Source organism: Cheilinus undulatus, linkage group 2 (genome assembly GCF_018320785.1).
Source record: "Cheilinus undulatus linkage group 2, ASM1832078v1, whole genome shotgun sequence".
NCBI classification, from domain to species: domain Eukaryota; kingdom Metazoa; phylum Chordata; class Actinopteri; order Labriformes; family Labridae; genus Cheilinus; species Cheilinus undulatus.
The window spans coordinates 27,601,264-27,625,028 of NC_054866.1; the positions used below are offsets into that span (position 1 = coordinate 27,601,264).

A 23,765-nucleotide genomic window follows, 5' to 3' on the forward strand; every position below is an offset into this window, starting at 1 on the left:
GACATAGTAATGATAGAGTGACAAAGGATACTTTGGACCAGCTAAGCAGCCTGCTGGTTCTGGCTTTATCACAAATGGGGATTAGGAACACAAATAACTAGGACAGCTAATACCAAATCAAACCAAACTGAAGGTTTATGGATTTATGGATTGAAATGTACGGTTACATTGTTAAATCTCAGTCCCTATGCGTCTGATGTCCTGAATAACTTGAAAACAGAAGCAAATCTGGCACACTTCCTGTTATAACTGTATATGTTTAAGGATTAAGGTGGTAAAACATTGGTAAACTTAATCAGCTGATCTTAGCTAAAGCTTCTGTGAGGAACTCTCCGTCTGTGTAGATTGTAGCCCCCCTGTGTGCAAATCAGTATGTTTCATCTCTTTTCACATTTTGTCCTGTACAAGTAAAAGTTTTCTCTGACAAAAACTTCACCATGTTTTATTTTGGCAGTCAAATGCATCACTCACTTCATTGTAGAGAATGAAAAGGCTTTTTGTTCTGTTTGCTGAAAATCAATATAGCAGTGACCATAAAGGTTAAAAATATCTTCAGAAATTAGCTTAACTGTCGCTGATGTCCTTGTTTGCTTTTGCAGCTCATAGAGGGCCATTTATTGTATTTGGTTGGTTCCACAACATGAGGAGCACTCAAATTTTACAGATTACACCCTTAGTAGAATATACACTTGATAACAGAGAAGTTTGAGGAAAATATGCACTGCAGATGAAACATTTCTAAAACATTTAACAATGTCAAGGCAGTCTAAAGAATAAAATTTCTAATTATCTTTATAGATTACTTTGTAATTAATAGTGATGTAAAACAGTAGCATTAAATTTGCACTGTTAACAGTAAATACAGTTAGCCCAGGTATAAAAAGAACACAATGAGGAGCCTTGCAACCATACCCTGAACATATGATATGCCATTATTTAAGACATTACATATGCACAAATAGGGGAAATTATTCCCTGCTTTGGGACAGAGATAAAAAAAAATCATGTATGATGCAGAGGTTTGTACCTGTTAGAAAGATGATATACTTATCTAGTTACATACATGAGAAGTACCACTGCATTTCTTCATTTACATACCAACATATAGCGCTGCATTCTCCTCTGTAGCAAAATCATCAATATAAGAGATCCCAAGTGGCTGCACAGGTGTCTCTCCAATCCCCCGCAGGACATTTCCAAGGAGCACGTAGATCCACATTGACAGGTTGGAGTCACCTTCGCAACCTGCAGGAAAAAGGTGAGAGTGACTAGACAATCATTCTTTTATAAAAAAAGTGTTTCTTTCTATAATATAACAATTTAGACATTCACATTCTCATTTTTTAGCACAATTCACAAACATTAAGTACCATACATCTCATTTAAAATCACAAGAAATAATAATAATCAAAATAATAATGATAATATTAATAATAATAATAAATTACATTGTGGCAAAATTAACAAAAACTAACATACATGTCAAAGATGCCGTCTGTATCCAAGAGATCAAACATTTGCTCAAAAAGGCCCAGAGAACATTAACGCTACAAAGATTCAGTCTTAATCACTTACATTTCTTGTTGTTTAATATGATCTGAGTATGATGTGGATGTGTCTTAATGTAAATACTCACCTGTTGCTGGCACCTCTGATAGTTTACCATCTTGTGTTAAATCTGCTGATGAGTCAACCCGACAAGGAGACGGGTTCAGTGTTGAGTTCACAACCCACCGAACTGATGTTTCAAATTTATACCTGAAAAAATAATATGATTGAAAATAAGGCCGCTTTGTAATAGGGAAGGGGAAAGCTTTACGGAAAGCACGTTTCTTTAAAAATCATGTCTGAGAGATTTACTTTTGAAAAGTTTGTTGAACTGAATCGAGTTAGATAAATACTTTATTATCCCAAGGGAAATTCAAGCATTGAGTAGCAGCTCACACACGTGACATGTGTCATCTTACATTTAACCCACCCCCAAGTATGATTACCAAACAGATATTTGCATAAACTTTTACAAAGAAGTGGAACCCTTACTAAAGTAAAAATATACTAACATTTCAAATTAAAATTATACCTTAACCAAAAGTTACATAGAAAAATAAAAACAGAAAAAAAGACTGTGCAGGAGAAAACAAATGAACTTAAATATAATTTAAATTACAGATACGTAATAGACCTGTTAAAAAACAGCACAGTAGTGCACCAGTGTTACCATGTTGGTTTTCATTGAACAGTAGTTGAAATTGTGTAATTCCTTGATGATTCAAACCCACTATCTAATTCAGGGCCAGTTTGTAAAATAACATACCAATTTAGTGCACTTTGATTTACTTTCTGATCTGATTTGAACTAATGGAAACAGGGAAAATAATTTTTCTCTTGCAAGCCACCAAATGCCATTCTTGTGAAAGTAAAAAAGAAGCAAAACCTGCTGATGAAGCAGCAAAACCTCTATAAACCCTGTCATAACTCCAGAATCACGTTATCATAGGGTAAACAACCCCAATCTGATCCATTACCAACCTCCCTGAGCTGCAGTGACTAATATATGCTCCCTTCAATGGTGAAAATGGTATCTGATTTAAACTGCCAAATCATACACCCCTGATTATTTCTCATACACCTTTAAGTAACAGGTTGTTAACTGCCGGCATGATACAAGGCAAACAGCTTCATCTGGCCTGATTTTCTTATAAGTAATGGGCAATTTGTGATTTTATCATTTCAAAGAATATCTAATTTTTTTCCCCCCTGAAATTTATGGCTCCTTTTAATTTGTTTGATTTTTTTTTAGACTTTTTCTTAACCACCAACAAACAAATGAGATGCACAGTCAAACAACAGCTTTATTATTCAATTTCTGTCCAAGCCTGGGTATGATTTTACATTTGTTTTTTTCACAGGGCTGATTGGCTAGAATTTTTAACATAAATATGCATACACTAGTGCTGCACAATCATGATGGCAGACTGGTGCACAAAGGCTGTGATTGTTTTTGTATCAAGTAGTATTTGAAAGGTTTACAGAAACACCTGCAGAAATGCCTCTTAGTAAATAACATTTCCATTGCATTGCACTTTGTAGAAGTAGAAGTACCTTTATTTCCAAAGAAAGGAATACCTTTTATTTTTTTGGAAAATATTTAGTTATTTTTTAAAGCAGTACCATAACAACTCAAGGTTTTATATTTTGTATGCTACTTAATATTTTATATGTTATTTAGAGATTAGAAATACACACTTTAAAATGATCACTATTTCTGAATTTTCCCTCTATAAATAAGCAAGTAGCCTCATGATACTATTAATGTGTTATATAATAATTGCATTCACACATCACAATATTGTCCAGTGTAATTGCATATTATTACCAAATCATACTGCATTAGCATAAAGAACAAATTAAAATGGTCGCAGACTAATGTTTGTGCTGGATAACTTTAGTGCAACTGCTACAGATATTCCTAAAACTGAAGTGTTCATCAGAGGCTGAGTCCACAGTTGAAATAAAAATACAAATCTTTTTACCAACCGTCCGATGATGAAATGAGGCAGAGCGATGATGAATGTGCCGATGGACATCAGCACGCACCCCACTGCAATGATCTTAGGGCGATGGAGCTTGGCCCCAAAGTAGCTGACAAAGGCTATCACCAACAGGTTACCTGGATGGACATAGACGTTCAGTATTATTAGGGATTCAACAACGTACACAGACATACAATGGAGAAAGGCTGGGACAAAATATATACATTTGAGAGGACCAGACATTTACTGCTTTATACACTCCTGTCTGCAGCTTAGGCTTGAATTCACGCCTGCATGAAATGTTCATATAAGGATAAAAATCTGTGCCAGGCACTGCAATACTGAGGATTCATCTTAATAATGCACTCAAATATTTTGAGTTCTTATATATTCATGTAGAATATGTGACAAGAAAATTGTTAGCTCAGCTGATTCATATGTAATCTGACAGACAGATGGGTTTGTGTTCTCACACGTCAGACTTTATCCTCGTGCTCCTGGAGACTTTTCTCATCTACAGCATGTAACAACCAAAGTGTTAGATACAGATCAAACAATGCTAGTCTCAAACGTGGATGTTCGCTCTTACCAACTTTAAGTGCAATTTAGAGCCTGACATCAATGGAAAACTGGCCCAGCCAGATAAGCTTATGCCCCGGTGCCTGACCTTATTCTATTGTGAAGGTTCATTCACTGAAATGACGTCAAACCCCTAACAATCCTTCTCTATTGACGTCCATGTGTGTGATGTGGATGTTTGTTTGTGACTGCTGAGAGAGAGAGAGCAATGAGATGTCCAATAATTGTTAATAAACAGGTGTGTCTAAATTCATGTGTGAGTGTTACACAGGCTCACATAGTTTTTAAAACTGTCAGTGTTGTGACCTTAAGTAGTGTGGTGTTATCCGAGGAGATCTTTGTTTGCATCCAGTTAAAGGTTGTGTATTTTCTGTCTGGTCCTTTCTATGCTTGTATTACAGTATGTTCTAAGTGCATGCTATGAATAATTCACTTATCATGTGTACAAGAACAGAGCCTGAGGCTGATCAGCTGAGCTCATCTGCATGAAGTGATCTCTGGTAAACTCAGCATCTACTCTCCATTCACTTTAGTAATGTGTTGTTTCTTCACTATTTTCTCTTTGTTTATCCTCCTCAACCCTCTTGTTCTCACACTTTCCTTTATCTCTTTTTTCCTCTCTCCATGCTGCCCTGCTCTGCCTCTTAGGTTGCCTTGGCAACGTTCCTATAGAAAAAGCTTGTTGCCAAGGCCACATGAGAGAGGCAGCTTTCACAAGAGATGGAAAGATGAAGAGCTTGATGGAAAAAGTTAAGGGATATCCAGCTTCTCCTGTGTCAAAAGTAGCAACCTCGCCTCCAGCAGGTAACAACACCTAACCTCCATCAGCTAGGTAACTCACTGTAATAAGTTCACAGTTGATATTTGAATGTTCTTTCAATTTTCCCTCCATCATGGGCCAACACTGCTTCTCTCAAAAAAGGAGGAGTACTGTTGATGACCTAAGAAGAATTTTCAGAGAAATCATGTCTCTTTGGGTCTCATCTTGCTCTGCATTCTGTGTATTATTTGTAACATAGATTAGACATTTCGGCGGAATGGATTAGCCTTTCAAAAGTGTTCAGAAGACTATAATTATTATGTAGTAGTGGGGACCACAATTTATATGGCCCACAGTTCTTGTGGTATGTATACAGTAGGTCAGGTCAGATGTGAAAGCCCATGCTGATTCAGCACTTCCCCACGTCAACCTTGGCCCTGTACTGCTCCGGCCTCCTGATGGCCAGGCCTGCGCCAGGCCTGCCTCAACCCTCCAGGTATCTTCCCAGCTGACCACAGGACAGGTATGCAAGAGTTCTCTAAAACAGAAGTCATGTTAAAACTTTGACCAGTAGCCCCAGGCTGAGCTGAAACAGTTGAGACCTGTTTAGACACCAGCACCATCACCAACATTCAGTTTAGATTTACTGTGCAGGGATTTCCTCCCAGTCTGGCAATGACAGTCCCAAGGGGTTTACCCCATCGGGGGTTGTGTGTGCCTCACAATTGTAGGTGTCTAATGCAGTTTAAGGCAATGGGGTTGCAAGCCCTGGGCCCCGAAGGCAAGGGTCGCCTACCCACTTTTAGCTGCTTTTGCAACTGCTGTAACTAGCACTGTATACAGTACGGCTGAGCGATCTATTGTTTTACAACTGCAATGGCAATGTGAGCTTCTGTAAAATTCACATTGCAGGATATTCAGTGCTACTTATAGCCTGAAGTGCATCATGCTGCTGCCTTAATGTCCTTCGGTTAAAATAAAGACCACAAGTTTTCTCATATTTTTTACTGCCTGAGACCACAGTCAGTGGTGTGAGAACGAAGCACTGTGAATGCAGAGGTTGTCTGTCTTGTGCAAGTACATTCAGGCTACTGTAATGCTACTACAGGACACAGACAACGGCAGAGCGTGCCAGGCAAAGCCAATCTCGAATGAGTTGCCATCGTGAGTTGCACCTTGTCATGGTGTTTGTTTATATATGGCTCATTAACAGCAGAGATGTGCTTTGTATTTACTTGAATAGCTTCATGTGTCCACTGGTTACATTTTATTATTTTTTAATGCAGTATATATATCTCACAGAGAAGAATCTTTTTTAAATTTCAGTTTCTTTCAATATCATTTATCCCCAGAATACAACAGTACTACAGGCTAGATTTACTGAAAAACAGAAGAAAATCTGTGGCTTCCAGTATTAGCTCTCTGTGAAAGCCTTAAAGTTGGCCTTCTACAATTAGCAGTATAAATATTTCACCAGAGAGGTTAGATGGAAACACATAAAAAGGACAAAGTTACAATTTTGTGGCAAGTTGCATTGTTTTTTTTTTTTGTAGAATCCGTGGAATTTAACTATTAAGGTCCCTCATTGAGCAAGACATTTACTTGTGATTATAATCACAATATAGGATCCAGCACATCGACAAAATGCTCTAATGAGTAACAGCTTGTTACTCATTAGGGCTGGGGATCACAAGGTAATAATCAGATATACGATATGACCTGGGACAACATGACAGACAAGACATAGCAAGATATGATGCTATACACAATTATACTTAATATATAGCCCAAAATACTGGGTAATAGTTGATCTACTGCAAGACAACCATATACTGATTTGATTAAATATTAGATTGCATTAGATTTAAAGTGCCTTTGACAAAAGTGCAGATAGAGCTTTCTACTACTTACATACAGTAAAAACAATCAACATAAGACAGGCGACCATTAAAATATAGGGATGCATTGATACCACATTATTCCAGACCAAGTACAAGTACTTTAACTTACTCACTGATACCATACACAAATATGAGTACTTAACAATACCATAACTTTTCTGAAAATTACTTTTGAAAGTTTGTTTTATTTTCATATATATTACTCATCCCCCATTTTTACATTTTAGCAGTGCATACTCTTTATTCTCTTCTTGATACTCAATTATGTTAAAATATCAACAAACTGCAGACACAGCTCCAACTTTGACGACATACTCATCAGTGGCGGCTGGCCAATAGAGCCAGACACACATTTAACAACAGAGTATGGATTAGAAAATAAAATATTTTAAAATTAAAAAAAAAAACATTGATGTGTGTATATGTTGATGGCATGATATAGACCCAGCAATATGTGATTTTAACATAATACAAGTCATCTACAGAAAGAAATCAGTATCTATTCAGTGTTTCCTCTTCTTTTCTGTATGCTTTTGCTGTTCTGGGACTACTTTCAAAGTAGCCCCGAGGAGGAAGGTTTAAGATGCGGTTTCAATGATTAACTATATAAATGAGTGACACACAGATGAGCCAATAAGCGTGCTTAAACTGAAAACCCCGTCTTTTACAGGCCTGTGGTACCATCTTCATCCATATCAAGAAACTGTTCTTCCTCACACATCCCCTCATCACCACACCTCTGCTGCAGGGAGAAAACGTTCCTTTTCATACTGCAGGGAGAAAACGTTCCTTTTCATACTGCAGGGAGAAAACGTTCCTTTTAACACTGCGAGATGCTGCAACATGCAGAATAACCTTCAGAGCACTCTTCAAGTCTTCATCACCACACTCATGAAAACAGCTGAACCTGTAAGGTGGTCTCTACTCTGAAAATGACGGAGACCTTCCTGAGAGACAGGGTTTTCTAAATGCTCAGATGTCTAAGACATTTCTCATTTTAGTAGGAGAGTCTGTGAGAGGTTTTTCTCTCTAAAAGGAGGAAGGATCCCACTACAAACCAACATTTCTGACCTAAATAAGAGAGTTAATGAGAGTTTTGCCGGTCAGAAAGGCGAAGGAATCGAGCCACAAATCAGCTGAAAGAAATACATAATAATTCTCATCAGTAGTTGTCCCCAGACTCATTTGTTCAAAGTAGCTTTAACTAACTGAATGTTATATTTATTTTTTAAAACTATTTTGTAAAAGGAACTAATATGGTTCATGCATCACGTTTATGGTATGTGGATTCAGGTGCTTTGATGGAATATTTTGCTGATAAAGCCAAGTGACAGGAGAACAGATTGTCTTTGAGAAAAGAGTAACATTTCTGCAGCAGAAATTTGTTTCAGATTAGAATCTCTGCATCTCAAAGCTCTTTGATACATGGTCCTATCCATTTATATGTCATTATTGGTAATCGTTCTACATGTGCACTTACATGCTGCATGTCTCTGACTGTATCTTTCCTTGATAATGTATCCTGGTGAGTTTTAAAAGTTTTATTAACTCAATTTCATTTTTGAATAAAATGACTGTTGTATATTAAACTGAAAAGAAGAACTGTTGTTTTTATAGTTTCACCTTTTGACTATAAAAAACAGACAATGTGCCCTGTAGTTAAACAGATTTAGGACTGCCCCACTAAAGACGTTTTTCACCATCAGCCACTCATACTCACATACTGAGAACAATATCTGCAGTGTTTTATAAGTACGAGTACTCAGACTCGGTATCGGCACTGTTATCTGTTTACCCTATAAAAATAAAGCAAATAATTCATCAAATACCATAAAATAGATTATCATACAAATGAAAGTAATAAGGCTAAAAACTTCACCAAGAATTTAAGACAAGAGTAAAATAATGTTTATAGGCTGGCTGAACATTAATAAGGCTGTTAGCTTGTTTAGCGAGGAGACTGATTTTGTATCTCTATATTCCCTAGTGCCCCCTCCTATCATCACTTCATCCTTTCACTGCTGTTCTGTCTTCCTCTTGCCCGTTTATCCCACTTTTTCCTTTATTGGCCATTTTACTTCCATTCACAATCTCATTTATGTTCTTGGCAGTGACATGGTGAGTCAGATTACCAAGGATATTTGTTTAGATGCAATATCTGAAACCATATATTTGATTATTGTATAAAATGAGTCAAGAGGATATATTGCCATATTGATATTTTGTCCCACCCATATTACATAAAAGCTAATATATTCACTGATAAGGTCTTTATGATGTGTCATAATTGGTTCCAAATACACTCCATGCCAAATTAATGATAGAAGAATGTTTTCATTGGTTTTTAGTGATTTTGTCTTCTGGTATCCATCCTGAATTTTCTGCATCCAAACATTATTTGTCCCAGGGGAAACTCTCACTTAGCAGATAAAATGAGTCAGATATGTGCAAGATAAAGTTGAATGTGATGTTTAATAAGCGTCTGCACTAAGCAAGACAGTTTGTGCTGCACTTACACCACAAAATATTTTGGAATTGCCTGAAGGGTCTGTCAGCCTGCAGCTGCTTTCATATTCAGATAAAAGCCAGTGAATGCCTCATGAATCCTACATGCATATAGTACCACTGAAGGCTGATGTTCAATAAAAATTACAGAGAAGTTATTGCATTACAAAACCTCAAATTTCCTGGAGTTGAGCAGCTCACAGCAAAACCAGGTTGAAGCCTGCTATGTCCCTACTTGACGCTTTGATTCTCCATGCTTACACACCCATCAGACCTTTTCTTAGAAGCCTGATGAATCCTTTATCTACAGCTTGAATATCTCTGTGATTCATTCATATTTCCACCCCAAAGACAGAAGTGAGAGAAAGGTGGGGAGTCCATGACATAGAGGCTGCAAACAGAACAACAAAATAACAGCAGAGCCTGGCAGGCCTACTCACCTATCTCAAAGCTTCCATCAATGACACCTATTAGGTAACTGGGGATGTCAAAGCGCCTCTCCAGCTGAGTTATTGTGCTCTTCATGTAGCTCCCTGACAGAGCCTTTGCAAAATAGGCAAAGGACAAAGCCACCAGAAACATCTGGGAGAAGAGGAAGAGGTGAAGAAAGGAGAGGGGAAGAAACAAAGAAAGGGATTTTGCATTAAAACGCACAAGAACAGGGAAATGCATTTACTCAAATTCATTCAAACTTCGACATTTCTGAAGCTTTTTAAAACAATATAATAAATGCAGATTAAAATAACCACATCTAAAGGTTGATTATACAAATTTAGAGCAAAACAATTTGAAGCAAGGACAGAAGATTAAATTTGGTGGGGACAACTGATCCAGTCCAGCAGAGATGTTATATAAGGAGGATGTGAACATCCAGCACAGGATTTAGAAGATGCAAGAAAAACAGGCTTTAACGATTTTAAGAATGGAAAGTGTATCACCAAAATCTACCTTGTTCATACGTGTTACTCTTACATAATGTACAGCAGAATGAGAGAACAAAACAATATTTTCCTACAACATAATCTGAAGTTTAAACCTTGTTTTTTGTAATATGGATGAAATGTACAATATTAAGCAAAACACAAAAATAGGCATATATTTTTACTCTAATGCTGCTATTATTCATTGTTAGTGTGTCTCATACTGTGATGAGTAAAGCAGGTCATGGAGGATAACCTGTGCTCTGTTTCTTTTAAAGACCCTGTAAAGTGATAATAAATTTGTATTTAGGTTTGTTGTATAACAGGTCACTCTTGTGAACCCATAACTCAAATTTCAGTCAGTTAAAATATCTCTAAATTAGAAAATTAAGCTTCAAAATCATGAAAAATGAGGCAGTAAAATCTGCTCCAGGTTGGTGTGGGCATGTCTGTACAATCCTCTCAAATTTAAAATATGCTACAACCTGAATGTTGACCTTATGATCAGAGTGCAGCTGCCTGGCTCTGTGCCACAGAAGAGACACAATCCATTTTCAGGCTCAGATCTCTGTTATGATGCTTTGATGATCCATAGACCACTGTAGCTGATGGATTTGGCAAATTCACCTCCCAATGAACAAAAAAAGAGCATTTAACTGACTGTTTTCTTTCAATAAAGGCAGTTACATCAACTAACAACAGACTGTACTGAGATGAACTGCTCTGTGATTTTATATCATGGTGTTAGAGGGGTGGGGTCATTCCCACTGTGGGCTCATGACATCATGAGCCCACCGGTTGGCCCCGCCCACATGAAACCAAGTGAAGAAGAGGTGAAAAACTTTCTAACAGTCTAAATTCAGAATTCATTCACATGTAGATCTCAGTGTTTTCACATGTTTACAGCAACCATATTCCAACATATCTAGAGTGTTAAGACAAAAACTTCGGATTTTACTTAAAGGGTCTTTAAGAGCTGCCACACAAACTATTTGAGTGTCAGGAGTGACTGCATGTGCAATCTCCTGTTCAATGACTTCTTAATGGGAGCTGCTGCTCTGCCTCCATGCAGCCTCTCAATCTAGAGAAACACTTTTCAATTAAAATCAATCCTAAAATGCACAGCAAGCCAGTGAAGATAGGTTAAAATGGGGGAAATATGGTCAAATTTACATTGACCAGTTAAAAGACAAGCTGCAGCGCTCTGAAGGAGCTGTAAATGATTAAGAGAGGCTTGGCTGGCACTAAAATAAAGAGCATAACAGTAATCAAGACGAATTGTGATGAAAGCATGCATAACCTCCTCAAAATCATTAAAAGGTAAAAAGGACTTGACCTTGGATAAAAGATGAACATGATAAAACTGTCTTTTGCAGCTGCATTTATCTGCAGATCAATTTAAAAATCTCTGTCAATTATCACCCCCAGATTTTTTGCAGTCTTTTAGAAACAGCTCAATAATGGCTGGATCTACACTGGGGCTGGAACAGCCTCCATGGGGTCCAAAGACAGTGACTTCAGTCTTGCTCTCATTTAGCTTTTAAATGGTGCCATATCTGTAAGGAACAAGCATCTGTGGAATGAGCAGCAGAGCTGAGTTTGTGGGTTGCACATACTTTAAAAATTTTCCAAATCTTGTTACAACAAAGACATAATCTTACATTTACAAATTTCCTTACGTTTTGTGCTGAGTTAGTGATGACAATGATGATAACATGCAGAATTCGACATGTAAAAACACAGACTCCATTAAATATAGATTTGGGGGGATTAAACTTACATTAATTCGTTTTAAGGTTGTTATACAATATATGATATACTTACAACACAAAATCTTTCAGAGCTTAAAATGCTTCTAAAATCAGTCCTGAGGGCTGCATGTAAATACAGCTGAAAGCAGAAGTTTACATACAGTACACTGACTAAAAAGACACAGAACCTTTTTTTCCACTAACATTAAATCTGACTTAACTTTTCCTGTTTTAGGTCAGTTAGTTTAAAAAATATATATTTATATTTGCTAAATGCCAGAATAATTACAGATTTTTAAAAAAACATTTTTCATTACTTCAAAGTGAGAAGTTTACATTTTGTTGGCCGTCTTGTTGCACATGCCTCTTCAGCTCTGCCCACAAATTGTCTATAGGTTTGAGATCAGGGCTTTGTGATGGCTTCTTCAAAACACTGACTTGGTTGTCCCTAAGCCACTTTGTTCCTAATCTGGTGGTATTCTTAGGGTCATTGTCCATTTGGAAGCCCTGTTTGCCCCCAAGTTTTAACTTCTTGGCTGATGTGGAGAGATGTTGCTTCAATATTTCTACATAAAGTGCTTACCTCATGATGTCACCGATGTTGTGAAGTGCATCAGTCCCTCCTACAGCAAACCACCCCCACAACATGAAGCTGCCACCCCTGTACTTCATTTTTGGAATGGTGTTCTCCCCTGCTTCAAATGTAACGATGGTCATCATGGCCAAACTGTTCAGTTATACTAGTAGTTTTAGGAGACCACCGGACATATCTCCAAAAATTAAGTTTTTTTATACCTGTGTGCATTTGCAATCTGTAAACTGTTTTTTTTATGTTGCTTTTTGAACAATGGCTTCTTTCTCACTGTGTGGCCTTTCAGCTCATGCTGGTACAGGACTCGTTTCACTGTAAATAATGACACTCTCTTACAAGGTCTTTTGCTTTTTTTCTAGGGTTGATGCACACATTTCTCACCATAGCACGTTCATCTCTGGGACACAAAAACTGTCTCCTTCCTGAGCAGTATGATGGCTGATCATTACCATAATTGTTTGAACAGATGAACCTGGCACCTTCAGGCATCTGGAAATTGCACCCAAAGATAAACCAGTCTTGTGGAGGTCCACAAGACTCAGTTAACCTACCAGAAGCTTCCAAAGCCATGACATCATCTGGGCTTTCACTAACTGTTTAAAGTAAACTTTAAAATAAACTCTCTCTCTCTCTCTCTCTCTCTCTCTCTCTCTCTCATTATTCTGGCATTTAGCAAACAGAAATGTTTTTGGAAATCTTGGCCTAAAACAGGAAAAGTTTAGTCTGATATAATGTCAGATAGTGAGAAAAAAAGGTTATGTGTCTTTTTATACAGTGTATGTAAACTTCTGGTTTCAACTGTATAACTTTTACTTTCATTCTTTTCTTAACTATTTCACTGCATTCTTCTTAATGAAATTCTTTTCTTCACACTGAGGCTTTAATCTAATCAAACGGCCCATGCTACTTAACAAGTCCCACATAATCCAACCCAACCATGCTGCTCTCTGTCAGAGTTACACATCCTGTCACAAGTGATCACAGAACAGTGGCTATTAAATCAGGAAGTCAGACCAGTGTTTCATGATAAAGTCATGAGTGTTTGATATAAATGGTGCACAACCAAGGAAAAGTATACTGGTAGCAGAGCTATCCTTTCAAACAAGAAGAAAGCAATTATATTACAATAAAAAAATATAAACAAAATTCAGACAGAAAAGCACAGCTGAAGCTGCAGAATGTAAGAGATACCTAGAAAAAAAACTGTGAATATTATTGTTCCAGTATTAGGCGTCATTGATCAGTCTCAGATGTAGGATGATATCCATATGCAAAATCAATGCAATGCTTATAACTTACTTGGAGATAACAGTAAAGAGAAAATAGTGAGGCAATGCATAGAGTCTGTAAAACTGTAGGCACATTATTTGCAGTTACACATGCAATATACTGCACAAGAAGCTGAATAAGGCTGTCTCAAAATTTTCATTATTGTAATATTTTCCAGTAATATTTGCTCATTTTTAACCATTATTATTGAAACCAAAGCTTTAAGACATGCAAATCATCAGCCACGTTTTTTTAACCAAAAACTGTCAGAGCAAAAGAAAAAGAACTTCCCTAATCACAATATTACACTGGCAACTTCTAGGTTAACTTTCATGCATTTAATGATGCAATTTTGGTATAAAAACAAGAAATTACTAATTATCAGGTGCTAATTCTGGTATCATGACCAAATAAAATTCATAGTATTTCGACAGCTCTTCAGCTTAAAGTGCCAGTACTCAGAGCTACAATACATGATCTGATAAACTGCCGCAACCTCTCCAAAAAACTGTTTATATCTGAAGAACAATTGTGAGGGCCATTAATAATGGACACAATCATTGAAAACATAGCTCTTATGGAGATTAAAAGAAAATAACCCATAAACATTAAATTTCTTTAGAAATTGCTAAGATTTTGTTTGTAAGAGAGTTGGAGAAATATGTGAGAAAAGACTGTAAGGTCGCTGGGCTGCTGACTGTTGACTGCCACTAAGTTCATGGGTTGAAGTAAGGGTGGGCAATTTTTTCAAGTGCACTCTGTGTATCGAGTTTTTGTCCACATGAGATGTATAAAATGACTGTATCGCTATCATGGAGTATAAGTTGTGTAGGAGTTTTAAGCTGTCAGCTTGTAATTCTCTGGAGTTTCGCTACTCCTACTGTCTCCTTTGCCCCTCTCTCAGAAGAGAGATACTCCCCACCCATCAAGAAAACTCCCCTCCTCACATGCGAAGATGCATTCAGTTTCCTCCTGAAACTCTATGAATTTACATTGTTTGGCCACGGAAAAGTGCTTTCACATTTTTTTCACATTTAGTATCTTCTTTTCAACAATTAATTGATTTGGGCTTCATAATCATCCCATGCACGAGCACGCATGCTGATTGTTTAAGCCAGACTGGAGTTAGCTGTGCCCAGATGCAGCTGAGTCACGTTTGTTGAACAAGTTGAGGCTTAAGTGGAAGTTATAGCTAATTCAAGTCAGGCCAATTCAGGAAGGCTCAGCCTTTGTTAGCTACTTTAAATGAACCCCCCCCCCCTTGTATTTTGTAATCTTGTCCCTTGATTTTCACGTCCAGTTTGACTTCCTGGTGTTTTCCCTCCACTGTGATCGTGCCATTAGTCTCACCTGTGCTTGAGTCTGAGCCTCACCTGCATCCCGTTATCCCTGTGTGTATTCACTCTTTGTGCTCCTGTTCTTCTGTGTTAGATCATCATATGTCTCTGCTCATTATTCTCCCTGTGTATCCTATTTTGTGATTTCTGGGTTTTTGGATTTGTGTTTTGGATTTTCCTGTGGACTGAGTTGTTTTAAGTATTCTATTCTAACCTTTGATCTTTTATTTGAATAAATCATTTATTGTTTTCAACATTTGGGTCCTCCTTTATGTTTTTCATTTTTGATAAATGACAAATTGTAATTATGATCCTTTTGTATAATCAACAATAGTAAACATAACATGAAACATTTAATAACTTCCCATACACAATAAGGCTGTAAGATTATTATTGAATTTTTTTCTTTTTCTTCTTTCACAGTATTGTTTATTTTTATTTGTAAAAGCTTGCAGTCTTCTTAGACATAAAAGTGTGCTAGAATTATCCTGATATTGATTTTACCCTTTCTCCATACAAAATTTAAAAAAAGAAAAATCCAATAGATGGTTCTACTGCAATCATCATTCTGGTGTTATTTTATGCATCAAAGGGTTGAATTAGACATTTAGCAGTAAATTTAGCAGGTAAAAATATTGCATTATATATTGTAATTTTAGTTTTAGGCTTCATTGCCCAGATCCCTTTTCTAGTGGGTGATTTTAGCCATTCCTGGGATATCAAAGTGTTATATACAACAATTGAAATCTAAAAAGGTTATATTTGAGTCCAAATGGAATTTTGCACCAAATCTAAAGAATATCCCATGTGGTGTTTCTGAGATATCCCATTCACAAGAATAATGTGTACATGATGGACAGATTGATAGAAATGGACACATTGGGGGGGGGGGGGGGGGGTCCAAACAGGAACTTTGGACTATGGCATAAAAGTTGTAAACTACTGTGCAAATAGTAGTTTTGCATGTTTATGGACAAAGTAACTGTTCCAAAACAAATATAGAGTCACACAGGAGCCAAAATAACTACACATATCCAACATCGTAAGAACTGGGACAAGTAGATCCCCGTTATTCAATAATTATAACCAGAGCACGTTTTTATTCCTTCCTGTTCATCTGACCAAAACTCCTTTTATGCCCTGTGTCTTTACGAACAAATGACATGAGGCTGCAGCAAAGACAGGAGAAGAACAGAACCTTTGGGTTGTCCATGCACTAAGTGGCTGTAATGTGACTGTCCATTGTTTTCAGTGGTGCTTGTAAAGATATAAGCCATGGTCTAACACAGCATCACATCCTCTAGCTGGCTATGATGTGGTTACATGAAATAAGCAGTGCAAATAAGAGTCACGTTACACCAATGATCTGGCAAAGATCCACCAATGTAAAAAAAAAGCACAGTGGCTCTGGAATATTATTTTTTATATTTCTGGAATATAACTGAAATATTTATTCTGAATAGATTAACCTTAAACACAAATAAACCAATTTAGCATACAATCCAACAATTTGATAAATTGTTGAAAGTTAAGCTGACTATGCAGCAATATTGCCTCATAGATTTATTACACACTGGGCTTTATCTTCCTCTGGTGCTCCATCAGAATTTATTGAATGTTGTATAAACTCCTTAGTGAGTAGCCAATACTATAAACTTTAAACAGCTTCTCTCTTTCTGCTTCTCTGTTACTGCTTAGTAAATAAACCTTATGGAGAGTCATTTTAATTCAATAACAGTTATCAAATAACAATAAGACGTATGCTGCATCTCATCATCTCTTGTTGCTCTACTGATTTGGATACTACTGGTGAAATTTCTTTCTAGAAAGAGTCATGAATGATGCCCATTAAATTCAGCCAGTAATGAATAACTTTCTGGGAAAAGCGTCCTGCTCTTTAGCCGATTTGCAACAATGGTTCACATTGTGACATTTTCATTCAGGGCTTTCAATTGTTTTCTTTTCTTATTGTAAGAGCCAAGCAAGCTGTGGCCCCATTGTGATTAAAGATCACTAAAAAGCGATTTGCGTTTAGATTGTGTGAAAATTTGAACAAAGCCTCTTTCTGACCTGTGACCCGCTTTATTTCTTAGCTCATTGATGTCACACATCTAATACATTTGTGCTAGAGCCACAAACAAACATGCTGTTTAACATCATTTTTAAGAGGGACGCCTAGAAGCAGTAACAATATCCATGCACTAAAATGGACAGATTGTGAAGATTGAGTCCTGAGGAACATAAAACACTAAGACACTGAAGCACCAAAGTTCTAGTCTAATGACTGGAATTAACAAAAATCAGAGAATAACAATGAGCACCAGATTAGAGTCGAACAGGCTGTGCCATGTCCCACCCAGCCAGTTCGAGGAGCGAAACAATCCTGAGAAAACATAAAATACAGCCCTGCCATTGCCATCAGTATTATGATAAGCTGCTTGAACACCATTGTCTCAAGTTACTTTCATGTGGGGAAAAAGAAACAAGTGTCTGATCTCATTTAGGGCTTTACCAACTTTCATGTTGTTGGTGACAGACAAAGAAGCCAAAGAAAAGAGTAAAACTTTATTATCTTAATCTTTCTACAGAGAGAAACGATAAAGACAACTTAGTAGACTAACACATTTAGAATGTCATTTGCTGAAGTGAGTTTGATTCAGGGGTCTTTGAACAACTGCTACTGTTCAAGAACACAAAGAAATCTCCTTTTATTCATCCTTTTGAATCTCCTCAGAGTATTTGCCTCTTGAATATTCAAGAAATATGCTTTTACATTTGAAGAAACTCTGAGGCAGTTCTTTTTTATTTGAAAGAAGTTTCTGTACTTTACTCTTAATATTGAGGCTCTGCCCTCATTCATAAATTAAATGCACCCTTGTTGAAGCAGACCATAAAAATCAAAACATGAACGCACTTTAGCAGTAAAGAGTATTTTAATCTTATTACCCCTACGATGTGATCGGCAGGGTCTGTTTGTTAGTTTGTTTGTTAGCAACATAACTCAAAAAGTTATGGACAGATTTTGATGAATTTTCAGGAAATGTCAGAAATGGCATAGGGAAGAACTGATTAGATTTTGGGAGTGATCCAGATCACCATCTGGATCCAGGAATTTTTTAAAGGATTCTGTACTATTGGGAGATAGGGCTAATGGCGGAGGTCTGTGCTCCCCAAGTGCTTATAAAGCAATGCTAAGGACATTTGGCCTACAAATCACATGCAATTTTTTCACACAACAAATATGATTCACAACTTTAATGTTTTTCCTTCCATAGACTTTACTCAAAACAATTTTTGCTTTTATTTCATCAATAATAATAAAAAAAAGCAAACTGATTTCCCTCATTGGTTTATTAGGAAAAAAATGTCCTTTTTGGGAAAAACCTAAGCTGTAAACTGCAGTTGTTTTTGTATTGACTATAAAGGTTGCCTTTTTGTTAACATACGCTTAATCAATGCTGGCAGCCATGTTTTGTTTTTGTTTTTGTTTTGTTTTGTTTTTGATTTTCTTAGGTAACTACATTTCATCTTCATTTTTCTATCATATTTTTGCAGTGGAGGGACAATAAAGCATGTGATTAATGTGATTTAAGAAATAAATGCACTAATTATGGGCCTTATCAGATTACCGTGGAAGAATTAATGCTGGTAGCCCTAACAAAGTTTTCAAGATACCAGAATTTTGAATTTCCATTGAATAGCTAAAATCAGACGATATCAATACCTGTTTCAATAAGGCAAACAAAAACTGATTTTGTGGATACACAAAACTGGAAAATATGTTTTTCTTTATTTTAAATTTCCAACCTGCACATATAAAGTCTCACTAACAGTTAGCCCATACTGAATTTTTTACAGTATTGCTTATGCGATAAAAGACAAAATAAATGAGATATTTTTCACAAAAAGAAACATTTAGTTTCTACCTAAGAATCAAACATTCCTCTGAATAATCATGAATAAACAAGAAGAAGTGTTTGCAGTGATTTCTCTCTCTATATTTTCAGCTTTACTCAGATAAGACAGCTGAAGAGAGAGAGCGGGGGAAAGACACGCACCAAACATCACTGATACTGGGAATAGATCCTGTGACCAGTGCGCTGAGGACCATAGCCTCAGCACATGGGCGCTCGCTCTACCCACCTAGCAAAACTAGCACCCTATTTTCTACTTTTCTTCAAAGAGCACAGTAATACCCCCCACCACCACCATCATTTTCCCCCCATTTATCTCAGTAAACTACGCAGCATGCTGTCTGGACATTATTTACGCTGATATTAAAGCACAGTTATCACAAACAGTTATCACAGACAGTTTTCATGGGATGGGGATTTTTATCACAGTTTCATCTCTACCTGGCATAAAGATAACCTAAGTAATCTAAGCTAACATTACAGAAGCTGATCTTGTATGAAAACTGTGAACCACTGACACCCAAGTGCAGTAAACTATTTGACCTCAAAGGAAAGAACTAAGGTCATGTGAAATCCTTCATATTTCTGAACAGGAATTCCTCACTAGTGACCTTAGGAATAAAAATATGAACTCTTTCTCTGCAAGCTATAATAAACAGCAGTATCCCTCTCATATCTTCATCATCATCAGTTTGAAAGACTTGTGTAATTTGGTTATTTAGTTACTGGTACATGCATACCAGTATGCATGCAAGCATACATAATTTAAACATGTGACCGCTCTCTAGCCCACTGTCTCTCACCCGCACACTCATCCTAGAAATGTTGGTTTTGTACCTTTAGGCTGGGGCAGGGAGTAGAGCGTGGCTGTCTGGCGACGACGGCGTCACTGCGCCCATTCCCCTGTGTGCGTCCCTGCTCAGCTCCCATCCTCCAAGATGGTTTCTGTCACTCCTTAGCAGAAGTCTCCCAAGTAATGCAATTTCTTGGCACTGATGCATGCAATCCTGCAAACAGATAATTCAAGCATGTGACCCACTTCTCATCATCAGCACAAACACAGACACATGTCTGAAGCAGCCAACTCTAACACCAGTTCTACAAAGATCTGGGTGATGTTTGTAGTTTTACTGTGCAAATTTTAACCACTTTTCAAAGTATCTAAGCTTTATGTTCCTACTTATCAGAGCTATATGCCTCTTTTCAGGTCAGTTAGTGATGTCTTGTGAGCAAAAACAATAAATCCCTTGTTATAAATGTAGTAAAAGCATAATCTTAAGCTTCCTAGCTTTATTGCCCTGATAAAACATAATATACCACCAAAAAGAAACTTTTGTGATTTCAGTGACTGTCTTTTGGACCGAAACTTCTCACTGTTCAAGTGACAAAGTTTCTTTAAAATTTGAGAAATTGTAATAAAATTAATTTCAAAGAATACATTTTCTCCAACTTTGACAGATTGTTGCTCTTAAAGTGAACTAAGGTGTTTCTTAATTAATCTTTTAAGACTTAGCCAGTGTTTACTCCTTGGCCCAACATCTGCTTATGAGGCTAGAGAAATGTGTCAAAGTTGGATAACAGTTCTTTGGTTTGTCATATGCAATGTTCACTCCTTGTCTTGTAACTGAGCCTGCACAAAACTTTTTTGCAACCTCTATTACCTTTGTGCATCTATTTTTGGCTCTAAAACATGTGTGAGTGATGTAAATATTAAGGTGTAACATAAAGAAATATATACATATGGAAAAATATTTAAATTGGAAAAAGGCAACAATGGTTAGAAGGCTTTCTGGACCATTTGCCTCTACTTTTTATAAACCGACATTAAGTGTTCATCGCTGTGCCAGTTTCCTTCATCAGATATTTGCAGCAGAACTTTCCTGAGCCACTCTATGCAGTTTCCATACTGTGTTTGAGAAGGGCCAAACATGATTATGCCACCCTCAGCTGAACTTTATTGACACAATGGTCAGCAGGGTGAGTCAAAGGAAAGAGGTGTTACATTAAACACTCACATATGCTATCCATTCTCAGTTTTATAGCTTCTGTGTAAAGAAGAGTTGCTGTTGCTTGAATTGATTCCACTTTGATGTCTAACTCAACACAAGAAACAAGCATAAGAGTTTCATAACTTGACTTTCAATTTCATAACTTGACTTTGAATTATCATAACTTTTATAACTTGCTGTTGTTGCTTCAATACCTTGAAAACTTTTTTGTCTCTCCCACAGATCCTAAATCAACTCTTTTTGGTGGTCACTGCTCAGTGATGGAATGTTTTGTTTGGATTTAATTTCAGAAAAAATAAATTTGATGGAAAATTTAGCAAAAATGAGTATCAACATTATGTAAATGGTTGGGTTTACAGTTCATGTCAATTTGCCCTCTAGCATCAAGGATATTAACTTTGAAATGTAAGACACTGCAATCCATTCAGCACTCCTGCCTCACTGATAACATCTGGCCTCTCATCTCTGCCCTCTAGTTGTCTTCTTTGCTTCAACAGAAAATGAAACCATTGCACTTATGTTTTCAAACATACAAAAGGAAATCCTTATGTCTTTTAATGCTGATAATTGTATTCAGAAACAATACTAAAATAAACACTCAGTTTAAAAATGAAAGAGAAACTGATTATTGTAACTGGATTTAGCAGTGGTTTAAAGATAGTGCAGGGAGCAGAATGAGGACGTCATGTGTATGCAGTTATGCATTGTTGTTGTGTTTGTGCAAAGAGGAGTAAAGTAGTGCTGCATAATTAATCCAATCACAATTGCAGTCATGATTTTAGGCTGTGCAATTACATAATTGTATAAAAGGCTGCAATTAGTTCTGTATTAGGTAGTACTTGAAAGGTGAACAGAAATGCCTGCAGAAACGCCTTTAATTTCAAGGTAGTGCCACTGCATTTTGACATTGTAGAAGGACCTTTATCCACAAAAAGGACTTACTTTTATTTGGGGGGAAAATATGAAGTTACTTTGAAATTAGTACTTTCAAAACTTCAGATTTTATATTTTTATACTACTGAATATATATGTTTTTTAGGTAAGAAATACACACTTAAAACCATCTTTATTCTCTACTTCCAAGCAAGTAGGCTCACGATAACATTTAGGTATTAAATTGCAATGTCAATTACAAATTGTGATATTGTGTAATATAATCACAGTCACACAAGTATTACCTGATTGTGCAGAATGACAATAAACATATGAAGTTTGTGCCCAGCACTCCAAGAGTGCAAATTTTGTGTTTTTGTACATACAGGAGTAAATTCAGGCCTACACAGCCTCCACAGGATTGTTAGCATCTTTATTTTTTTCTTTAAGTCAGTGTAATGATGAGCCATCCTAAGTGGCCCTCCTGGCATATGTCCAAATTCCAGATGGCCAGTCTGTCACTGTCACTGTGTCACTTCAGAGGCATCCACTATTGGGCTAAATCTACACTGCTACCTTCATGTGATGGAACATTTTTTTGAAGTATAAGGCAGACCGCTTATGATATCATGAACTGAGAAGTAAAATATAGGACTGACTATTGGAAAGGACTTCACAATACAATACAGTTAAACATGTTCAGTAATTATGATCTTGAGTTGGAGGGCCACTGATCTTCCTTCAAGCAGGTTGGACAAAGATGAAGTCACTCTTAACAAACCACATATCACAGAATAATCTGGCAAGATAACCTCTAGAACCATCTGATAACCAAGCCCTTGCTGACTTTAGTCATAAAGCAGGAATCAGGATAAAAATATGCAGTATTATTTTGTATGCATGACATGATTCAGTTGGATACTTTGACATTAAGACTGCATCACCCATCCTCTGTTGAGCTTCAGTTGGCGGACAGATGGTCTTAAGTTTTCCTGCAAAATGTCTTGATAAACTTGTGAATTCATTTTTCCGTCAATGACAGCAATTCGTCCAGGCCCTGAGGCAGCAAAGCAGCCCCAACCCTTAATGGCCCCTCCACCATACTTCACAGTTGGGATGAGGTTTCGATGTTGGTGTTCGGTGCCTTTTTTTCGCCACACATAGCGTTGTGTGTTCCTTCCAAACAACTTAGTTTTGGTTTTATCTTGTGGACAGAATATTTTGCCAGTAGTGCTGTGGAACATGCAGGTGCTCTTTTGTAAACTTCAAACGTGCAGCAATGTGTTTTTTGGACAGCAGTGGCTTCCTCCGTGGTGTCCTCCTATGAACTCCATTCTTGTTTAATGTTTTACTTATTGTAGATTTGGCAACACAAATGTTAGCATGTGCCAGAGATTTCTGTAAGTCTTTAGCTGATACTCTAGGACTCTTCTTCACCTCACTGAGCATTCTGCGCTGTGCTCTTGCAGTCATCTTTACAGGACGACCAGCCTAGGAAGAGTAGCAACAGTGCTGAACTTTCTCCATTTGTAGACAGTCTGTCTTACCGTGGACACATGAACATCAAGACATTTAGAGATACTTTTGTAACCCTTTCCAGCTTCATGCAGGTCAACAATTCTTGATTGTAGGTCTTCTGAGAGCTCTTTCATGCCAGGCATGGTTCACATCAGGCAATGCTTCTTGAGAACAGCAAATTCAAAACCGGTGTGTGTTTTTTATAGGGCAGGGCAGTTTTAACCAACACATCCAATCTCATCACATTGATTGGACTCCAGGTTGGCTGACTCCTGGCTCCAAATAGCTCTTGGAGAAGTCATTA

At 37.1% G+C, this 23,765-nt stretch overlaps 1 protein-coding gene across 1 annotated transcript in view; it reads right to left on the minus strand.

Annotated features, from left to right (window-relative positions):
- Positions 1-23,765, minus strand: part of LOC121522480 (solute carrier organic anion transporter family member 1C1-like) — a 59,060-nt gene that overhangs the window by 20,562 nt on the left and 14,733 nt on the right. Inside the window, exons 2-6 of the mRNA XM_041806924.1 lie at positions 19,899-20,068; positions 9,719-9,860; positions 3,538-3,670; positions 1,637-1,758; positions 1,099-1,245 (exon numbers count right to left, since the gene is read on the minus strand). Of these exons, the coding sequence (XP_041662858.1) occupies positions 1,099-1,245; positions 1,637-1,758; positions 3,538-3,670; positions 9,719-9,860; positions 19,899-19,991 (637 nt within the window). The 5' untranslated portion in view covers positions 19,992-20,068. The remainder of the gene's footprint in view (positions 1-1,098; positions 1,246-1,636; positions 1,759-3,537; positions 3,671-9,718; positions 9,861-19,898; positions 20,069-23,765) is intronic.